This window comes from Thrips palmi, unplaced genomic scaffold, assembly GCF_012932325.1.
Source record: "Thrips palmi isolate BJ-2018 unplaced genomic scaffold, TpBJ-2018v1 HiC_scaffold_3, whole genome shotgun sequence".
Taxonomy (NCBI): Eukaryota; Metazoa; Arthropoda; class Insecta; order Thysanoptera; family Thripidae; genus Thrips; species Thrips palmi.
This window is the reverse complement of record NW_023144630.1, coordinates 12,060,668-12,082,782: the sequence shown is the minus strand read 5'-3', so window position 1 is coordinate 12,082,782 and position 22,115 is coordinate 12,060,668. Positions and strand designations below refer to the sequence as shown.

The window sequence follows — 22,115 nt, the reverse complement described above, 5'->3', positions numbered from 1 at the left end:
CGTTCTAAAGTTGCTCTCGGCTTTTTTTTTTTTTTCAAGAAAGTTTTTATGTCAGTTCTTACCGGAAAAGTGTTGTTGAGACACGTTCTACCCGTACAAAGCTGCGACTCCCTCAGAGACGCTACCGCTTTCCGGCATGTCTCAGGCTGCAGCACGGTCAGCTGTGATCGGCGCAGTTCTCCGTCAACGGCTTGCCCTGTGCGTGAAAAACAAAGGAGGGGATCACGTGTTAGACTTACGCCCGTAAGTATGCAGCATGGCTGAAATTCGCTGGGAGAATTACTGCACTCTCCCCCTTGAACATAATTTTTGTCAGTGGCAGTCGCTCCATGCACGGTAAAAACGGAACCTGGTTGTCCCAGGAAACCTAGAGACATAGGCGATTTCCAGGCAGTTCCTGGGAAAACCAGCAACAGAACTTACAGTGTCCGGAGGCCTCCCAGCCCGTGGCCGAGGCTCGCAGGCCCCACTCGGGTCCGTGGCTCGGCGTGTGGAGGCAGGCCGGCCGCACGAGGGCCGACAGGGCGACGGGCCGGGCGAGGCGCAGCAGGGCGATGTCGTGGTGGCGCCGGTCCGCCGCGTACTTGGGGTGCACCACCGCCTCGGCCACCGCCACCTCCTGCCGGTTCTTGGAGCGGTAGTGGCGGCCCAGCGTCGCGCGGCCCCCGGTCACGCCCAGCAGGGCCCGGCGCACGGGCAAGCTGCCGACAGACTGTCGCTACAGTTTCGTCCAAAAGGAACGTGGGTCCTCCAAGAGACCGCACTGCGAAAATTTGAGTCGTCACTTGATGACCATTTCGAGGCTGATTCACTCTCATTCCAGGATCGTGACATCACGTTGAAATGAACGTGACAAAATGTCACGTTTGTTTGAGCATTGTGTCACATTCGTTTACAAGCTGATTTTTGGCCGATTCACACCCAAACAAATGTGACACAATGCTCGAACGAACGTGACATTTTGTTACGTTCGTGTCAACGTGATGTCACGTTCCCGGAATGAGAGTGTTTTCCTTACAAGGACGTCATCAAAAAAATTGTTGACATTGTTGTCACGCCCATGCAATTAGTAAAGGAGCTTTGTTGAAAATGTCATCAATTTGTGACGAGATTGTCATGATTCGAAAGAGATGAAAATGTCATCCGCGTTTCTGTCATAAAGTGACAACAAATTTTCACAGTGCGGGATGCCGCGTTCGGCTTGAGTAACGATAACGCGAGGGGTGAATCACTCATCGTTCTGGTGTACACATGAGTACATGAGTACGGGTGAGTACACCTTGCTTTACTCATAAATTTCACAATTTTAAACGTTTTACGGCTTTATCGGGCTTTATTTAGCGTTTTAAACGGAACTCAACGATAAATCGGTCGAAAAAGTACGTGACTAATGTTGGCCACCCACAAAAATCGCCAGCCACACTTTTCTGCAGCTTTTTCCCAATCGCAGTTCAAATTCTGAAAATTTTGGGACGGTGGTAGGCCTAAGGGGAGAGAAAACCTGGAAAAAGTTTCAGAATTTGAACTGCGAATTCAAACGAGCCACAGGCTTGCCCAAATAACGCCATCGCAAAAAATGCGCTCTTTTCGAACGGCTGCAGTTCCTCACCTATCGCAGTTCAAATTCCGAAATTTGGCACGGTGGTAGGCCTTTGGGTAGAGAACACCTGGAAAAAATTTCAGAATTTGAACTGCGAATTGGAACGAGGGACAGGCTTGCCAACTTAGCGCCATCGCTAAAATGTGCTCTTTTCGAACGTCTGCAGTTCCTCACCTATCGCAGTTCAAATTCTGAAATTTGGCACGGGGGTAGGCCCTTTGGGAAGAGAACGCCTGGAAAAAATTTTAGAATTTGAACTGCGAATTCGAACGAGCCGCAGGCCTGCCAACTTAGCACCATTGCTAAAAATGCGTTCTTTTCCAACCTGTGCAGTTCCCTTCCTATCGCAGTTCAAATTCTGAAATTTGGCACGGTGGTAGGCCTTTGGGCAGAGAACGCCCGGAAAATTTCAGAATTTGAACTGCGAATTCGAACGAGCCGCAGGCTTGCCAACTTAGCGCCATCGCTAAAATGTGCTCTTTTCGAACGTCTGCAGTTCCTCACCTATCGCAGTTCAAATTCTGAAATTTGGCACGGTGGTAGGCCTTAGGGAGAGAACGCCTGGAAAAAGTTTCAGAATTTGAACTGCGAATTCGAACGAGCCGCAGGCTTGCCAACTTGCGCCATCGCTAAAAAGTGCTCTTTTCGAACGTCTGCAGTTCCTCACCTATCGCAGTTCAAATTCTGAAATTTGGCACGGTGGTAGGCCTTAGGGTAGAGAACGCCTGGAAAAAATTTCAGAATTTGAACTGCGAATTCGAACGAGCCACAGGCCTGCCAACTTAGCACCATTGCTAAAATGCGTTCTTTTTCCCAAACCCGTGCAGTTCCCTTCCATCGCAGTTCAAATTCGAAATTTGGCACGGTGGTAGGCCTTAGGGTAGAGAACGCCTGGAAAAGTTTTAGAATTTGAACTGCGAATTCGAACGAGCCACAGGCCCGCCAACTTAGCACCATTGCTAAAAATGCGTTCTTTTCCAACCTGTGCAGTTCCCTTCCTATCGCAGTTCAAATTCTGAAATTTGGGACGGTGGTAGGGCCCTTTGGGTAGAGAACGCCTGGGAAAAAATTTCAGAATTTGAACTGCGAATTCGAACGAGCCACAGGCCTGCCAACTTAGCCCCTTGCTAAAAAAGCGTTCTTTTCCAACCTGTGCAGTTCCCCTTTCCCATCGCAGTTCAAATTCTGAAATTTGGCACGATGGTAGGCCTTAGGGTAGAGAACACCTGCATTTTTTTGCAAAGGTGCTAAGTTGGCAGGGCCCGTGGCTCGTTCGAATTCGCAGTTCAAATTCTGAAACTTTTTCCAGGGGTTCTCTACCCCAAGGCCTACCACCGTGCCAAATTTCAGAATTTGAACTGCGATAGGTGAGGAACGCAGACGTTCGAAAAGAGCACATTTTAGCGATGGCGCTAAGTTGGCAAGCCCGTGCCTCGTTCGAATTCGCAGTTCAAAATTTTGAAATTTAGCACGGTGGTAGGGCCCTTTGGGTAGAAAAAATTTGGAAAAGTTTCAGAATTTGAACCGCGAATTCGAACGAGCCACAGGCCTGCCAAATAAGCACCATTGCCAAAAATGCGTTCTTTTTCAACCTGTGCAGTTCCTTTCCTATCGCAGTTCAAATTTTGAAAATTTTGGGACGGTGATAGGCCTTAGGGTAGAGAACACCTGGGAAAATTTTTTTTTTGAATTTGAACTGCGAATTCGAACGAGCCCCAGGCTTTCCAACGTAGCGCCATCGCTAAAATGTGCTCTTTTCGAACGTCTGCAGTTCCTCACCTATCGGGGTAGTTTTGAAAGGGCTAAAAAATTTAAACGGCTCCAACCCCAAATTTTTTTAAAATGACTGATATCTTTAAAGGGTCTGGGCGCAAGCTTCTTTGAAATGGTTGCGTGGACAGTTTGGGAATCATTCATCCGATGACAATTTTGATGTTCCGATACGTTTTCAAGATAAGAATAGAAATTTCTGAATAAAGTAAAATAACACATGCAGGAGTATTGTACAAATAATAATAAACAAACTTCTTTGGATAAAAATTTTGCTTCTGAGGTGTGATGGCACCATGCCATGCATACTCACTTTTGGAACTTCCGCATAAAGTTTTCCATTTCCTCTTCTTTTCTTTAGTAAAAGCTCGGAGAGCTGTCTCATTGTCAAATCCTAGATGCTTGAGGAGTGCCACAATGGATAAAGGTAATGAAATCTTTGTTTTCAGCGATACATTTTTCCCCGAATAAAGCCTGAAACAGACAGAAAACATAAAATATTAAACTAGAATAAAAAAAGAATAGGAAAAATGAACACAGATCAAGTGGCTACACTGCAAATCCAACGGCAATACTTTTAGTACCTTTTTTGGCGATACAATTTAGTATCGCCAATAAACGGCCTTACGTAAAAGTATTGCCTTCAAAACGGCGATACACAAAAGTATCGCCAAAATTTGGCGATACTTCGGGGTATTGCCAAGATTTGGCATTAAACGTTGAACAAATCAAGGGGGCAAGTCGTTAGTTTAATGCCGTGGTTTTGGCGATACCCAAAAGTATCGCCAAATTTTGGCGATACTTCTGTGTATCGCCGTTCTGAAGGCAATACTTTTCCGTAATGCCGTTTGTTGGCGATACTGAATTGTATCGCCAAAAAAAGTTCTTGAGTATCGCCTTTGCATTTGCAGTGTATTGCATCTGCATCACTATGACATGGCCAGTGCAAATACCCTATGCTCAGCAATATTGCATGGCCAGCGCAGATACTCCGAGCTCTGACTGTAAATACCCCTTGCTCCCTGTGCCTAGGCCTGCTGTAGCTGGACGGCTGGACCTGGACTAAACTTCGTCTGTTAAGCAATGCCTAGTGCACGTAACCGAAAGTTCAAACTAAGGACCTAGTCCTAGATGTGTCCCTGTTAGTTAAGAATATCTAAGTCCAGCATCCGTGTTCAAAATACGCTAAAATTCAACAAAAGACTTTTTCAACCTAAAGTGCTGTGCCCATAACCTCAAACTGACTCGACCAAAACAAGAAGTTAAATCCAAACTACTAATGATTTAAAAAAGTAAAAAAAGGACAGGAGAGGATGATGATGAATCAAGACGTGGTTGTTTCACTCTTACAATGAAAACGACGTTTACCTCATTCTTAGCCTCATCAGAGACATTGGGGGCCCGGCTCTCCGTTCCTTGGCCGCCTTGGCTGCTCCCGTCGTTGTTGGCCGACGACGCCATGTCAGCTATTTCTTAACATAAAATGTACAGGAGATAATTTGAGCTGCATCGGTGCTACACATTCCTAATCACAACGCATAGTCACAAATTCACACCTTGGATCTGCGTCTAGGAAGGCACTAACGCCAGTCGGAGAAGCAACAAACAAACAGCAACAATACGCCCTCTGACGTCACAGTAGAGCCAACTTATTTTGGTCGCGATTTTACAGGTAAAATGCGTATTTCAGTATTGGCTTTGATACACGATTCGCTTTATACAAAAAAAAACGAAGCATTCATCACTCATGGTAAATAAATAAGTTAAGCTGCACTGCAAGTGGGATCGACAAGGAGGGGAAGAGGAACGGTGGAGGGGGGGGGGGGGGGGGAGAGGAAGAGGAGGGGGGACAGGGAAGGCTCACCAGAATTGGTTGGGTTCGCACTTTCTTGTTTTGTGAAAGTGATTATGTGATTATATTCGTTAATATGTAATTTTCGAGACGATTACGTATGATCATTATGAATATATTGAATATTATGGATTATTATGATGATTACGTATGATTATAGTGAATATATCGATTATGTTTGAATATTTGAATATCATTGAATATCATTGAATATCACCGAATATGGTTGAATACGTTTGAATACTTTGAATATTCTACTGATTATTGTTGATTACCAGAAACTGGGGCGGATCCAGCAATATTGGGAAGGGGGTGGGGAGTCACTCTTAAAATGGGTCCCAGAAACTCTTATCTGACAAAATTCGAAACCAGAAAACGACCGGCGACAGAAGCCAGGCGGCCGGTCGGCCCGGGCGGGAAACAAAACTTGTCTCCTTTGACTGCGATTTTCTCAAAACGCGGAACAGAGCGGAACAAACGGCGAAAAGGGCCGTAAAGAAGAGATGCTGCTCTTTCACCTCCATCGGACAGATCGGTTCGCAAACTTTCGCAACTCAACTTATCGCCTCGCAAAAATCACAAATTCGTCGATTTTGCAACATCTTTGACAGCGTGGTTCTTTAACCCGGTTGAACCATTAATAAACCTATGATATTGTGCTGATTTGTGAGGTTTTTAGCTTTCCAAAAACATACAACATGTAGCAGTTATGTGGAATAAACCGACCCTCAAGGGCGGAATTGTTGACAATTGTAGAATGTGTGAAGAAATAGTTCAAAATGTGTCATGTTTGGCGCCCTGCACAGGCTCACGCGTGTGATATATTTTCAAACGGACTCTTCTCACGGATAGGGCATGCTTTTCATATGGACATGCCACAGTTGTTTTGACCCTGCTGTTCAATTTTCAAACTGACCTTTATTATCACTTTTTTCGATTCTCAGCCCACTGCGCGTCGGACCGGCGCGTCCGTTGCCGCCGAGTGCAGGCACATCGTTGCGTCGCTCCCACGGTCCCATGCTTTATCGCATCAGTCTGAAACTTGGAGGCCCTTGAAATGAGGTCGGCGCCGAGTGATGTGACGTTGGTTGGGACTGCTACCCCCACTCAGTGAGTCGCTGGAAGGGGGTGAAGTGAGGGGTGGTTTTTACTGGAAATGACGCTTTTTTCGCTCTGGAAGACGAACGGTTGGTGGGTTCGTCTTGAAAACTTCAGGATCGCTTCCCCCATGTCCTGTTCGACCAGCCCGCTCTTCGGAGGGCTTCCAACCCCTCCAGGGGCGTGCAGGGGTGCAAGGGGGTGAACACCCCCGGGTGATTCCGTGCGTAGGGGGTCATTTTGAATGTACCAAATGTTCTTTTTTAAAGTTCAACTTTAGGGGCTAAATTTGGTGTAGATGGCATACCTAGTACCCCACAGTACCCCTCTGAGCGTGGCAGCGCTACAAGTTGACTTTTATTTTCACTCCCTATGAAATACGGCGGAATTTACAGAAATAATGACGGAATTTACAGATTACGGAATTTACAAAGCGAAGTTTTTAGTCTCCTGAACCGCTGGGTTACAAGATAGGTAAAAACTGTTGACGGTGTCATTTTCAGCATCCAAAATAGCATTTTTCAGCGAAGGTTGTGGGAACTTTCTCCCTCAGATGGAGGAGCTACGGCCCGAAACGGAGTTTACATCCATTTTTACACCCTTACCGTTTTGAACTCTTCTGACGGCCTGGAAGCGTCGTTTGACCGCCCCAGGTCCCGTGGGCACGGGCTTCTGGAAGTGTTTTTTATGTTCTTTCGATCCCAAGTGGTCGCGAGTTTCTAAAATGAAAAGGAACCCCAGTAGACCGTCATTTGTAAAAACAGCATAAGGGAGTATGGGGCGATTTGTAACAGGGGCGATTCGTAACACATGCGTTTATTAATTTAAGTGGAGGGAGCAGAGGAAAATCTGGGTATGGCCCCTCTTTCGCTTCAAGTACAGGGTCCTTCTACAATCAAAGCGGATGTGATCGGTGCTCAGGTATATTTTTGGGGGGCGTCTGAAATTTAGGGTACACCGAAAACAGGTAAATCTTTTATTTTGAGTTCTAGGAAGTTTCTGTCTGAGGCTCCCCAGGTATGAATCACCATCGAAGTACTGTTGGGGCCTTGAAGCGTGACCCCTTTACAATGTAACCACGTGGCATAAGGTGCTTTCACTTTGTCCAGTGATAGTTAGGGACGTATTTCTTGCGTAGCCGGCAATTGGGGTGATTCGTAACAGACCCGTATAAAAACAAGAATTTAAGTAATTTTTGCAATTAAATGCTTGAATTATTTCTCGAATCATCTGCTGCCTAATTCCAATACATTTACACAGTTCAAAATGCATTTTAAAGCGAGTTATTCTATTATTTCCTCCAAAATTGATAAAAGTGAGGTTAGGGTTGACATAGCCGGTCAGTTTATGCTGAGGCGGTCAAGGGCAGCTTGTAATGTAGATTTTAAGGCGTCTGTAGGACATCCGAAGAACAACTGCTGGAGGAGATAACATTCCCGACGATGTTTCATTGGCTGAGCGATAGCGAAGCCCTTGCCGTGTTTGGGCGCGCTGAAAAGTGACTGGTCGTGAGTCTGTCTGTCTGTCTGTCTGTGTGTTTGTACTCACCAACGATTCTCAGCAACTACAGTGGCTATAGTTTCAAGATTTCGTATTTAACGTCGCCTTAGTACCCCCCAACACGAGTTTGTTTCAAATCGTTGTTTAGTATCGTTTGAAATATTCAAAACATACTTTTGAATCAGGTTATTAGCATGGTTAGGTTGGCAGCACTCAGCACTCACGAATTTCTCATACCTGCGGCCGCGGCTCTCAAATACGGGACAGAAGCAAAAGCAAATAAAACAAAATAACGAGCAGAAGGGTTTGGAAATGAGATCGGCCATAGTTTTTCCACATTCTAGAATGATTAAAACCATTTTAGAGTATCAACACAGCGAAATATGGAGAATGGCAGTGAAAATGATTTACGTGTTTCGTTCCCCTCTCCCCCCTCCCCCTTTCGAAGGGAATCTTCTTCAGGTCAGTGCACTTTGACAGAGCAGTGTAAAAAGAATGTTTTTATTTTGACCTTTTGTATTGTGGGCATCTACTTGTTTCATTTTCTATAGTGTCATCCTCTTTTTTAAATTTTCACAGTAGAGGAAATCAGGGAAATGCATAAATAACTTGTGTTGAAATTAGCAGGCATACTTAGTTTGGACTTGAGAAATACATTCTATTGCAATGCTGCAAGCTGACAAGAGTGCAAAAGTACTAACATGTGTTTATTAATAGAATCAATTTTGATTCAGGGTGATTCAAGGTTGTGTATATTTAATCCTAATAGAGTTTGAATTGATATTGGGTTCAAAGAGACGACTCAGGTTTTGAGCGGTGAGTGAATTAGTGAATGGATTTAATGAGACGATTCCTTTCACTTCACTGAAGTTAATATAACTGGTACTACTCAGTATTGCATACCTGAGTAAGATAAATTGTGTCGGTTCATTAAGCCTTGAGAAGCCTTGGCATTGGACTCTATATGACGAATCACTGGATTTGACAATAATTGGTCCCCGTTAACTGGTTCAGATCAGCCTACCCTAAACTGACTCTCTTAATATTAACTGTGATAACGTATGCCAATCAATATTGTTTTATTCACTGGTTCACAATGAAAGAATGACAAAATGTTTCATAGATATTACTTATAAAATTGAGAATTCATTAGTTAAGAAAAAAGAGATATCGAATAGTGACCCAATCATACGAGTAACCAATTAAGCGATTCAATGCTGGCAATTGAATGTTACTCGACTGAGGGATTCACATTGGTGTGGCATCAGGGAATTGGTGATGACAGAGGGTGCTTCATGAAGACAGTGTAGGAATGTACAGAAATTGAGTCTAGATAGTTGTTTGTAGATTTCAGTGTAGTAGTCACAAAAGCTACATTTATTTCAATGCCAAATCTACACTTTCACCTAGAGCTACGCAATTTGGGGCGAAACTTTCTAATTTGAGAGTCATGCGTTTCCCTGCAGTTTTCAGTGCGCTGACTTCAATATTGACTTCTAAATAGTCCCCAGACCCAAAATTTAACCGATTTTGGGTCAAATTTTTTAAATTGAATTGCACATTGATTCTTGCAGTTTTTTGAGTGCTGATAGCAAAAATCACTTCCATTTTGACATCAGACTTATATTTTCATCCGAAACGAGGTCATTTTGGACCAAAATTTTCAAGTCGAGTCTTATATTGTTTCCTGCAGTTTTTGGTGTGCTGAACTCAAAAATGACTTCCAAAATTTTCCCAGACTCACACTTAGCCGAATTTTGACCAATTTTGGACCAAAATTTTTAAATCGAGTTTGACATTGATCCCAGCAGTTTTTGGTGTGCTGATAACGAAAATCACTCTCATTTCGACTCCAGACTTATATTTTCATCCCAAATTAGGTCATTTTGGACCAAAATTTTCAAGTCGAGTTTTATATTGTTTCCTGCAGTTTTTGGTGTGCTGAACTCAAAAATGACCTTCAAACTTTTCCCAGACTCACATTTAACCGAATTTTAACCAATTTTGGACCAAAATTTTTAAATCGAGTTTGGCATTGATCCCAGCAGTTTTTGGTGTTCTGATAACGAAAATCACTTCCATTTGTACCCCTGGTCTAAAGTTCACTCAATATGAGTCCTTAAGATGCACATTTCGTCTTCTCAAGCAAAGTCCAAAGTGCACAAACCATGTCAATTCGCATCGCTCAGCCACACTACGCGCCCAGACTAAACGGCGCGTACCCCTAGTTTAATGTGTAGGCTGTTATGTAAAGCCCCATGGCTGTTAGAAATCACCCCATGCTGGGGCGATTCGTAACAGCATGCAAGGGTTTGGAAAGCGTCTTAGATTTCAAAGATTACGGACTCCAGATTGATCCAACGGAGCTGCACAGTCTAGATGAAGGGCCAGACTGCTCAACTGGCACAAGTTTGACACCGATATGCAGAATGTTCTTAATTTTGTATAGAGAATTCCAAAATCTGTTACAAATCGCCCCATACTCCCTTAGGTCACATGGTCACACGGTGGACATTTTCCCAAAGGCTGTTTCGGGTTCAACAAATGATGATACAAAGGTCACCCTCCGTAATTTTGTGAAGAATAAGTCAGGGGAGAGAGTGAAATAGCCAGTTTCCTTTTGATGTGGCTGACTCATATACTACAGCATGGTAATGTTGTCTTATAGGTGTTGGTGACCATGACGGAACGTACAAAACGACACTTTAGCAGCTTACGAAACCCAGATAAACAAAAGTTAGATCGACTTATCCACATGAGGACATGGTCTTCGTTTAGTAAAGCAAATTTGAATTGCCCAAGCTACCAAATCAACCTCAGTTCAGGCGCAAGGCCCCGGTGACCTGAAATGACCCCTTACGCACGGAATCACCCCCCCACCGCAGGGGTTGCAGTCGTCCGGCACCGTGTTGTTGCATTTTGCGCTCAAACCGAAAGGCCCCGGAAAGACGATGTTCGGAAGGGGGTGGGGCTTTCCGGGAGATGATTCACGGGGGGGGAGGGGGGGGGGCACCGAAAAAACATGATTGCTTGGTACGGGGGACGCCCCGAGGCTGTTTTGCGTGAAATTCGAACATGCTTGAAATACACACCCTCAAGGGGGTGGGGGGGAGTGCAGCGGGAGGTAAATCGGTTCAAATTAAATTCCGCTTATGCATCGTTGGAAAAAAGGGACTCATTTGACCTCGCAAACCAAACCTTCGGACTCTGCGATAAGGTCGGCCATGATTTCATCGTTAATTTCAGCCATGCGCACTTAGGGGTGGGTGCCGTCCGTTAGGGGAGGCGCACGAGCCACGCGCTTCGCAGGCCTCGGGGGGAGTAGTGGGGGCACCCCTGTACAAAATTTCAGCTTCCCAGCTTAAAAGACGCTTAGATAGCAAGCCTGTGGCTCGTTGGAATATTTCGCAGTTAACATTGTGAAACTTTTTCCAAGTGTTCTCTACCCTAAGGCCTACCACTGAACCGAATTTCAGAATTTGAACTGCGATAGGTGAGGAACTGCAGACGTTCGAAAAGAGCGCATTTTTAGCGATGGCGCTAAGTTGGCAAGCTTGTGCCTCGTTTGAATTCGCAGTTCAAATTCTGAAACTTTTTCCAGGTGTTCTCTACCCTAAGGCCTACCACCGTGCCAAATTTCAGAATTTGAACTGCGATAGGTGAGGAACTGCAGACGTTCGAAAAGAGCACATTTTAGCGATGGCGCTAAGTTGGCAAGCCTGCGGCTTGTTCGAATTCGCAGTTCAAATTCTGAAACTTTTTCCAGGTGTTCTCTACCCTAAGGCCTACCACCGTGCCAAATTTCAGAATTTGAACTGCGATAGGTGAGGAACTGCAGACGTTCGAAAAGAGCACATTTTAGCGATGGCGCTAAGTTGGCAAGCCTGCGGCTTGTTCGAATTCGCAGCTCAAATTCTGAAACTTTTTCCAGGCGTTCTCTACCCTAAGGCCTACCACCGTGCCAAATTTCAGAATTTGAACTGCGATAGGTGAGGAACTGCAGACGTTCGAAAAGAGCACATTTTAGCGATGGCGCTAAGTTGGCAAGCCTGCGGCTCGTTCGAATTCGCAGTTCAAATTCTGAAACTTTTTCCAGGTGTTCTGTACCCTAAGGCCTACCACCGTGCCAAATTTCAGAATTTGAACTGCGATAGGAAGGGAACTGCACAGGTTGGAAAAGAACGCATTTTTAGCAATGGTGCTAAGTTGGCAGGCCTGCGGCTCGTTCGAATTCGCAGTTCAAATTCTGAAACTTTTTCCAGGCGTTCTCTACCCTAAGGCCTACCACCGTGCCAAATTTCAGAATTTGAACTGCGATAGGTGAGGAACTGCAGACGTTCGAAAAGAGCACATTTTAGCGATGGCGCTAAGTTGGCAAGCCTGTGCCTCGTTCGAATTCACAGTTCAAATTCTGAAACTTCTTCCAGGTGTTCTCTACCCTAAGGCCTACCACCGTGCCAAATTTCAGAATTTGAACTGCGATAGGTGAGGAACTGCAGCCGTTCGAAAAGAGCGCATTGTTAGCGATGGCGCTTAGTTGGCAGGCCTGTGGCTCGTTCGAATTCGCAGTTCAAATTCTGAAACTTTTTCCAAATGTTTTCTACCCTAAGGCCTACCACCGTGCCAAATTTCAGAATTTGAACTGCGATAGGTGAGGAACTGCAGACGTTCGAAAAGACACTGAAAATCAAATAGTGATACATCTCACTCTCTGATGGATGAGACATAACTGTCTCACCGAAAAAATGGTGATACTAAAATGTATCTCCGAAAAAATAGTCGTACACTCATGTATCACCGAAAAAATGGTCGTACACGCATGTATCACCGAAAAAAAGGTCGTACACAAATGTATCACCGAAAAAAGGGTGATACTTCCCCAGGAAAACAAGGGCCAATCTCGCTGATGTCTCACCGTTTTTTCGGTGATAAGGGAGGGTGGGGCACCTAGTGACAGGGGCACCTAGTGACACAGGGGTGCCCTGGCCACCCTATGGCACTTTCAGACATCTTGAGGTGGCTTGTCTAAAGGTCTTGTGCTGTGGAATCATGTTCAAGTGAAAGTGAGACTTTGAACAAAATATGTTAGCCCCTAGAATAAAAGCAAAAAAATAGTTACCCAAAATCACAGATTTTACGACTTTTTTACAAAATGTTTTCTCGCCATTCTTCCAGTACACGGCTCTGCCGATCGTTCTGGCACTTTTAATCAATAATAAGGACCTTTAGTAAGTTGTTTTCGCTGAACCAGCTCAAACATCTGATTTTATTTCTTTAATATCAAATTTTGAACGGAAATGAGCCCCCGGGGCAGGTAGTGACAGACACACTCTAATTACCGTATTTCAACGATTTAAACGTTTCAAAACATCGATTTGTCAACCACGAAGTAAATTGTCACCGATTGTCACACAACGAAACATGAATGAGACTAATTTGTACGACAATTTCGTAGAACATTCAATTTGATTGGCAATGTAGTAAAATGCAGTTTCTTGGAAAAAAATGGCGCCGTTCAGAATGGTTTGATATTTAAAAAGCTTAAAGAGTCTGAAACAGATAATTTTCAATTAGCTGGAGCGTCGCTCTATGCTAGTAACGTGAGTTATATGACCTGTCACTAGGTGCCCCGGGCTGGGGCACCAAGTGACAAGTGCAGAGGTCTGCGGGAAGCTATGTAAATAATAGAAATAGGTGTTGTCAAAACGCCACAACATCTTTTTGCGATCAAGGAAGGATCAAAGCAACCTTCTGAGGTGTAAGCAGATTCATTTCTCGCACAGTATCGGAGTGAGTGCCAAAATCCAAAAAGTGTCACTAGGTGCCCCACCCTCCCTTACATTTCTGTACGACCCTTTTTTCGGTGATACATGCGTGTACGACCATTTTTTCGGTGATACATGCGTGTACGACCATTTTTTCGGTGATACATTTTGTATCGCCGAAAATTGGTGAGATGTCTCACCCTTCGAATTTCAGTGGAGCACGTTTTAGCGATGGCGCTACGTTGGCAAGCCTGCGGCTCGTTCGAATTCGCAGTTCAAATTCTGAAACTTTTTTCAGGTGTTCTCTACCCTAAGGCCTACCACCGTGCTAAATTTCAGAATTTGAACTGCGATAGGAAGGGAACTGCACAGGTTGGAAAAGAACGCATTTTTGGCAATGGTGCTTAGTTGGCAGGCCTGTGGCTCGTTCGAATTCGCAGTTCAAATTCTGAAACTTTTTCCAAATGTTTTCTACCGTAAGGCCTACCACCGTGCTAAATTTCAGAATTTGAACTGCGATAGGTGAGGAACTGCAGACGTTCGAAAAGAGCACGTTTCAGCGATGGCGCTAAGTTGGCAAGCCTGCGGCTCGTTCGAATTCGCAGTTCAAATTTTAAAAAAAATTTCCAGGTGTTCTCTACCCTAAGGCCTACCACCGTGCAAAATTTCAGAATTTGAACTGCGATAGGAAGGGAACTGCACAGGTTGGAAAAGAACGCATTTTTGGCAATGGTGCTTAGTTGGCAGGCCTGTGGCTCGTTCGAATTCGCAGTTCAAATTCTGAAACTTTTTCCAGGCGTTCTCTACCCTAAGGCCTACCACCGTGCCAAATTTCAGAATTTGAACTGCGATAGGTGAGGAACTGCAGACGTTCGAAAAGAGCACATTTTAGCGATGGCGCTAAGTTGGCAAGCCTGTGCCTCGTTCGAATTCGCAGTTCAAATTCTGAAACTTTTTCCAGGTGTTCTCTACCCTAAGGCCTACCACCGTGCCAAATTTCAGAATTTGAACTGCGATAGGAAGGGAACTGCACAGGTTGGAAAAGAACGCATTTTTAGCAATGGTGCTAAGTTGGCAGGCCTGCGGCTCGTTCGAATTCGCAGTTCAAATTCTGAAACTTTTTCCAGGCGTTCTCTACCCTAAGGCCTACCACCGTGCCAAATTTCAGAATTTGAACTGCGATAGGTGAGGAACTGCAGACGTTCGAAAAGAGCGCATTTTAGCGATGGCGCTAAGTTGGCAAGCCTGTGCCTCGTTCGAATTCGCAGTTCAAATTCTGAAACTTTTTCCAGGTGTTCTCTACCCTTAGGCCTACCACCGTGCCAAATTTCAGATTTTGAACTGCGATAGGGAGAAAGCTGCAGAAAAGTGTGGCTGGCGATTTTTGTGGGTGGCCAACATTAGTCACGTCTGTGCCACCCAAGGAAATCGTGACACGGAGCCACCCGCGAGAGGTAAATTAGAATGTGGATTGTTCAACTTCCACCCATATTAGGGAGATAAATCTTGCGGCAGAGAATGGTTCTCATATGGCCGATTAAGTCCTATCAATTTGGAACTTTTGAACCAATATATTTTCCCATTAGAAGCCTTTTAAACAGAAGTAGGTATGTTCCACAACATGCGCGCCATCTAGCGGACAAACGACATCTTGGGTTGGTCTGAATTTTCAGACTTAACCATCTAAATTTTCAGACTGCGCTGGTCTGAATTAAGGTTCTGAGACGATCAGGTCGCAATTTTCATACCGGAAGGCAAAATTTTCAGACAAGCAGTCTGAAACAAGTCTGAAAAATAGATTCAGACCACCAAGTCTGACAAAAGTGGTCTGAATTTTCAGATTTTTTTTAACAGTGTTCACTGTCACTGGTCGACAGGGACGGGCGATTTCCAAATTTTAGGATCACGATTGCGATTTCTCACATATCGCGATTTCATGCGATTAATCGCAAAATTGCAAAAATCGCAAAATTGCAAACAAACGCAACAAAACTTAAATACTACCCATTATTGCACAAAGTTGTGAATTCATTAGTTTAGAAAAAAGAGATATTGAATAGTGACCCAAGCATGCGAGTTGTCAATTAAGCGATTCAATGCTGGCAATTGAATATTGCTCGACTAGGATACGCACTGGTGTGGCATCAGGGAATTGGTGACGACAGAGGGTGCTTCATGAAGACAAATAAGAATATACAGTAATTGAGTCTAGATTGTTGTCCGTAGATTTCAGTGTACTAGTCACAAAAACTGCATTTATTTCAATGCCAAACCTACACTTTCATCTAAAGCTACGCAATTGGGGGCGAAACTTTCCAAGTTGAGAGTTACGCGCTTACCTGTGGTTTTCACTGCGCTGACTTCAGTTTTGACTTCTAAATTGTCCCCAACCCCAAAGTATAACCGATTTTGGGTCAAATTTTTTACATCGAATTGTACATTGATTCTTGCTGTTTTTTGAGTGCTGATAACGAAAATCACTTCCATTTTAATGCCAGACCTATATTTTCATCCCATATTGGGTCATTTTGCACCAAAATTTTCTAGACCCATATTTTCATCCCATATTAAGTCATTTTGGTCCAAAATTTTCAAGTCGAGTGTTTCCTGCAGTTATTAGTGTGCTGAACTCAAAAATTGACTTGCAAATTCATCCCAGCTTTCCACGTTACCAAATTTCGACCAATTTTGGTTCAAAACTTTAAAATTGAGTTGCAAGTTTCAATTGCGAAATGAGTTCATTTTGGACCAAAATTTTCAAGTTGAGTTTTAAAATGTTTCCTGCAGGTTGGAAGCTGAACTCAATAATGACTTCCAATTTTTCCCCGACTCACGCTTTACAAAATTTTGACCAATTTTGGACCAATTTTTTTTTTTAAATTGAGTATGACGTTGATACCAACAGATCTTTGTGTGCTTAAAACGAAAATCACTTCCATTCATGCCCCAGAACTAGTTTTTACCGTCGACGGGGGTAACTTGGGACACTTTTTCACGTTTTTTGAACGCCAGAGGCAAGATTCTCAACCCAGACCATTGGATCCTAACTATGTTAAAGTTAGACCCTTTCCCCATGATTTCATGCTTGTCTGGTTCATTTGCCCCGATTACATCGTTTCCAAGCGGTCTCGAAAGAGTGTCCCAAGTTACCCCGTGACCGGGGGTAACTTGGGACAGTAGGTAATAAGCTACGTTCCCATGCATCTATTGATGTTAATGGATGTAATAAATTTAAGTCACAACATGTAGACCAAGAATTCAGGCCTAGGAACTCTTGTAGGACCGATATTGGACTATATCTAGGGCTCTGTGTGGAGCTCTCTTTTCTACTGGTATTTTCCAGGCATTTTCTGAAAATTTCAAAATATGGATTACCAGAAGACAAAACTGCTCAGCAAGGCATCTCTTTCCATCATCAGCGTAAAATCCGAAGTTTAAGTTATGTCAGGGACCGGGTCAGTCAACTCCTTGAAGGCTAGGACTGCTGGAAACATGAGGAAAAGACTGTCCCAAGTTACCCCGTAAAATTTCGATTTTTGATAAAATGAAGTCTGGACCCAAGATGGGAAAACTATAATCAACGCCCTTTTGCAAATGTTATTGTCTGTGTATGATCGAACAACCCAGAGAGACTAATCAGCCAAATCTGCACTTCACTCCTTGCGCTAGGGTCAACTTGTCAATGTTTGACATATTTGGTCAAAAACCCTATTATGTAGTTTCCCCTTTCTCAAATACTAATTGTGATGTTATGCACCTTTTATACCTTTCCGCGCGTGCCCTGAGGCCTCTGAAACAAAACTCTGCCGCGGGTTTGACGCTAGGAACACCCGTCGCTGAATGGCAGCACCAACAAGCTGTACAGGGCAGGGTGTCCCAAGTTACCCCCGTTCACGGTACTTAATTTGAGCCCATGAGTTGCACATTTCGAACTGCGTCAATTCGCATCGCTCAGCCACACTACGCGCCCACACTCACGGCGCGTACCCCTAGTCTATTACGGAAGTGAGGGACCAGTGCACTCAGACTGACACTATGCAGCCTGTCACAGTCGAGGTCGGGGTGCAGTGTGACTTGCTGGTGCCAGCGACAGCAAGTACCAGTGCTTCCGACTTGCCAGCAATTCCCGCAACAGCAGCTGGACCAAGCTGTACTTCCACCATGTTACCAATGCCTGCACCAAGCTCAAGTGCTTCTGCAATTGCAGCCTTTTGGAAGTCCTTCCTCAAGTGGTATTATTTCTTTTCCTCTTCTTCTCACCTTTAATATTTTTGTATAATTTATTCCCTTTTCTATTTCATGGATCAACTTAAATCCTTTCTTTCCTATTTCATTTGCACCTTACATTTACTTTAAAACGTCTTCTTTCTTTCCAGTTTGCGGTGATGTCTCCGGTGCCAATCCATGGTCAATGACCATTGGTCATGACCCCTCCTGAATCGACGGAGCCTCTGCTTGGAGCCAGTGGCCAGACAGCCCAGGTAATTTATCACAACTTCTCCGCCTTGCATCTTTCTATTGCACTTACTATTGTTTATCCATGTATGTTTCTTAACTTTCCCGAATTTTTTCTCATTTTAGGTTTCAGAGGCCCCTACTCGGGTCCTGCTTGTGCCAGCAGTGCCAGCAGCAGCGCCACCGCCAGCACTAGTACAGCTTCGCAGTGGCATTGCAACACTTCAGGTAATCAATAAGAGCTATTACTTTTTATTCTTTCTTATGCTTCAGTTTCAAATGCATGTTTTGAAGGTCTCATTCATTCTTTTCTTTCGTTCCAGTTCGCAATGATGCTGTGTAGCATTCTCCTTATGCTTCGCGCCAGCGAGCTGAGGCCTTTGAGACACCACCTTGGCGGCACACCCAGTGGCGTAGCAACACTCCAGGTAATCGTTGAGTTCTATTACTTTTTATTCTTTCTTTTGCTTCAGTTCTAAATGCCTGTTCCAAAGTTCTTATTCATTCTTTTCTTTCCAGTTCGCCATGATACAGAGCAGCAGTCTCCTGCATTTGATTCATGGCAGCGTGCATCCTCTACCTCTGGTATGTATAGCTGGGTGATTCCACGCCAAGTCAGTCACAAAACGGCATGGTCTCGGATCGGGACGAAACTTACGCAAATCGTAGGTCTAGAAGTGGGATGACTAAATCCAAAAGCGTTTGGCCGAAAAATTTCTAGAAGCCGAGATATTGAGAGGTTAAATGTGGTGCCGGGACAGCGACACGGAGACAGTTTTTCGCTCGCAGTTTCGGTAATCCTCCCCCCCTCTCTCCCCTCTTTGTCCTCTCTCTCTCTCTCCCTCTCTCTCTCTCTCCCTCTCCCCTCCTCTCTCCCTCTCTCTAAGGTCGAATCGTCTAACAGTGGCGTGGCGTGGCATCCATCCGCCTGTGCAAGAAGGCCGTGGAGGTCATGGTCTTGCTGAAGGAGCGCGGGCGGCGGCAGCGCGGCGAACGTCCTCCTTCACCGACTGCGGCGACTGCGGCGTCTTCGACACTGGAGGAGTTTGAGAGGCGTCATCAGCATGGACTGTTCCCTGCGTGCCTCAGAGTCACGCCGGAGGAAATGGCGTCCTTAATCAAAGACTCCCTCGATTGCGCCAACCCACGGTGCACGGCGAGTTGGAGGAGTTTGAGAGGCATCACCAACACGGACGTTTCCCCGCCTGCCTCACTTTGACGCCAGAGGACATGGCGTCCGTCATCCAAGACTCCGTGGACTGCGCCAACCCGAGGTGCGCCTGTCACGGCCAGTTGGTGCGGCGCCATGTTCCGGTGGCGCAGCACGTGTATCCGCCCCCGGCGCCATCTGGCCCATCCGGCGCTGAGGCAGGCCCGCCTGCGCCTATCGGCCGCCCAACGGGGTCACCGCCTTGGCCGCCTTGGCCACGCCGACGCCTCACCGGCAGCCACCCCGATCTCGACGGGGGCATTGCCTTGGTCACCGTGCCCCCACCCCCACCATGACAAGAAGATAGAAGGGAGGCAGCGCCCACAGTCCTGTGCGCCGCGTCCTCCCCTTTCCAAGGACGGGCAAAGGGGTGAGTCGAACCGTCACTCTTTGGTTGAGCTGGCTGCCTGATTCAAGATTCAGCCGCTCGGCTGCCCAGGTATTCAACGCTCGGTCTCTCTCGCAGAGTCGTTTCTTGGTGACGCCTGACAGTTTGAGGCATTGGTACCATGTCTCTCAGGGCCCCATGGTGGCTAGGCAACCCGCGCCACGGCCAGAGGCCTTCAACAATGCATTGAATGCGCCCCCTCTGCTGTGGACCTCGAACACCCCACTGGCAAGTGCCACTGTTGCCCAGCCCATCAATAGAACCGAGCCAGAGCTCCGCCAACAGTCTGGGCGGAGCAGCCCAACAATGAACACCGGTGAAGCAAGAGAGAGAGAGAGAGCACCGCGGCAACGCCACTCACTCAACAGAGCTATGAAACTCGTCAAGAGGCTAACGACGAGCGAGGTTAAAGAACGCTACAAAATCCCGCGGAGAGCACCGAGCTCCAGAGTCGCTGAACAGGACTCGAAGCGAACGCCAATGGATTTCTCGTGCGGAGAGCAATCCATTGGTGGGTTCACACGCTCGGTTCGAGTCCTATTTAGCGACTCTGGAGCTCAAAATGCATCTCGAATTTTGGCCGCAGTAGTATAGCAGGGGGATTGTCACCCCCGCCATCTTGTGTGGGACAAACCTAAGTCAACCTAAGGTTATCGATCTTGTGTGGGTCAAAACTAAGTCAACCTAATGTTCTCCTTCTTGGTCGGGGCTAACCCGACCTAACCTAATTTTTTAGGAGGGTAAGGTGAGGGGCCTAACCCAACCTACCTAAGTCGCCCGAGGGGCCTAACCTACCCTGGACCCGCCCCTGTCTCCGTGGCGGAGCCGAACCCAACCTAACCCCCCTTCCGGACCCGCTCCTCCCGTGACTGGGACATTGTCACCTCTCCTAATTCAGGTCTGTACCTGTGCGCCACCGCCGCGGGCGCACCTGGTGGCGGCACGCTGACACACGCGAGTGCGGTCCGCCGCCTCGTTTTGAATGCCGCCCGCCGCGACGCGAGCGCGCCCTAGTGGCGTCGACTGTAACTAGGCAGTGCGGCTGTGTGCTTCGCCCGTGCGGCACGTCAGTGCAGACGACGCTCTACAAACCTTCGTTTTTCTTGTCCTGTTTTAAATATTACGTATCTCAGTGATGTGCTATGATCGGAACGACATTATTAGTCAGTATTAGGGTGGGCCGTAAAACACGATTTTTCGATATCGCAAACGTAATATGTAGCGCGCCAAAGTTACTTCATGGCAATACAAACTCAACGCGATCTGGGCCAGCCCGAACCCCTCCCCCACTCGAGAAGCGGCGCGTCGGCAGTCGGCAGTGTGCGCCACTCCTGCTTATCTATCCTGAGGTCGGGCTCGGGTGGCGCGCCGGCCGGCCGGCCCCGCCTGAAGATGTGGCTGACACGCCGCGTGCCGCAAGGCGCCTCGCCCTAGTACCGAACACAACTTTTACGGGTATTGTGTATCTATGTGATTAGCCACCAAATTGTGCATCCTCGCGTTGAAACAACGAAACTGATACCCAACACAAGTGGTATCGGACATATGAGAGTCCCACCGTCATTGCGAACATGTTTAACACAAAACAATGGCACGTTAGGATATTCAAAAGTAATACAAAAATTAACATTTTCATGAATTACCATGCGTAAGAAATTTGTCAAATAAAGAGTTCCGAGTGTCTACTCTTTGAAATAAATTGACAAAATGTCACATTCATACATATAAATAAACATTCTCTTAAGTATCATCTGCTTTCACGTTAGCGTTAACGTTTTTTTACAGTGTACGCTTCAAGAACGGCGCATGGACTGTACGCTTTACGAAATGCGCAATGTTACGCCTTACTTTCACCAGTGTAAATACGCATTTACAGGGATATCCTTCAAGAGCGCCACATTTCTCGCAGTTTCGCATAGTACTCATGAATACCTATCCACCGATACCAAATATAAACCCCCACGAAGTGGAGCCGCTATTCGGAAGAATTACCATTATTTGTTTGTCTGGGGTGGTATAATTACCTGATCGCTCACGGCCGTTGCCATCTCGGCAAGTTCGTAGCCGAGCAGCGGGGCTACGTCGGTCTCAGTGGCCTCAGCCTGAAGGCGTCCTGCCATGGCACGACGATCTACGCACGAACATTCAAAGACCGAGGGGTGTGTGTAGTTAAGATAGCATGCATGAATGCACGCATGGACGGGTCGAGGCGCACAATGAAATCAGACTGAAAAGGCGCTGAAAGGCGTCGATTTCGTTCGGCAATCTATACTGAGTCCACGAAATGTCTCAGATGTGGCTTGAACGCGTTTTATCTTTATTCGCAGCCGCGCGGCGTCCTCTTATAAAATAAAGATGCGTTCAAGCCACATTTGAGACATTTCGTGGGCTCGGTATGCCTTAAAATAGCTTGCCGAACGTAATCGACGCCTTTCAGCACCTTTTCGGGCTAATTTCATTGTGCGCCTCGACCCGTC

General features: G+C 45.9%; 1 protein-coding gene across 1 annotated transcript in view; it reads right to left on the bottom strand.

Annotated features, from left to right (window-relative positions):
* LOC117647884 (transmembrane protease serine 9-like) overlaps positions 1-17,748 on the bottom strand; it is a 19,567-nt gene extending 1,819 nt beyond the window's left edge. Inside the window, exons 1-3 of the mRNA XM_034389856.1 lie at positions 17,686-17,748; positions 424-718; positions 63-196 (exon numbers count right to left, since the gene is read on the bottom strand). Coding sequence (XP_034245747.1) covers positions 63-196; positions 424-718; positions 17,686-17,748 — 492 coding nt within the window. The remainder of the gene's footprint in view (positions 1-62; positions 197-423; positions 719-17,685) is intronic.
* Between the last annotated feature and the right edge of the window lie 4,367 nt (positions 17,749-22,115).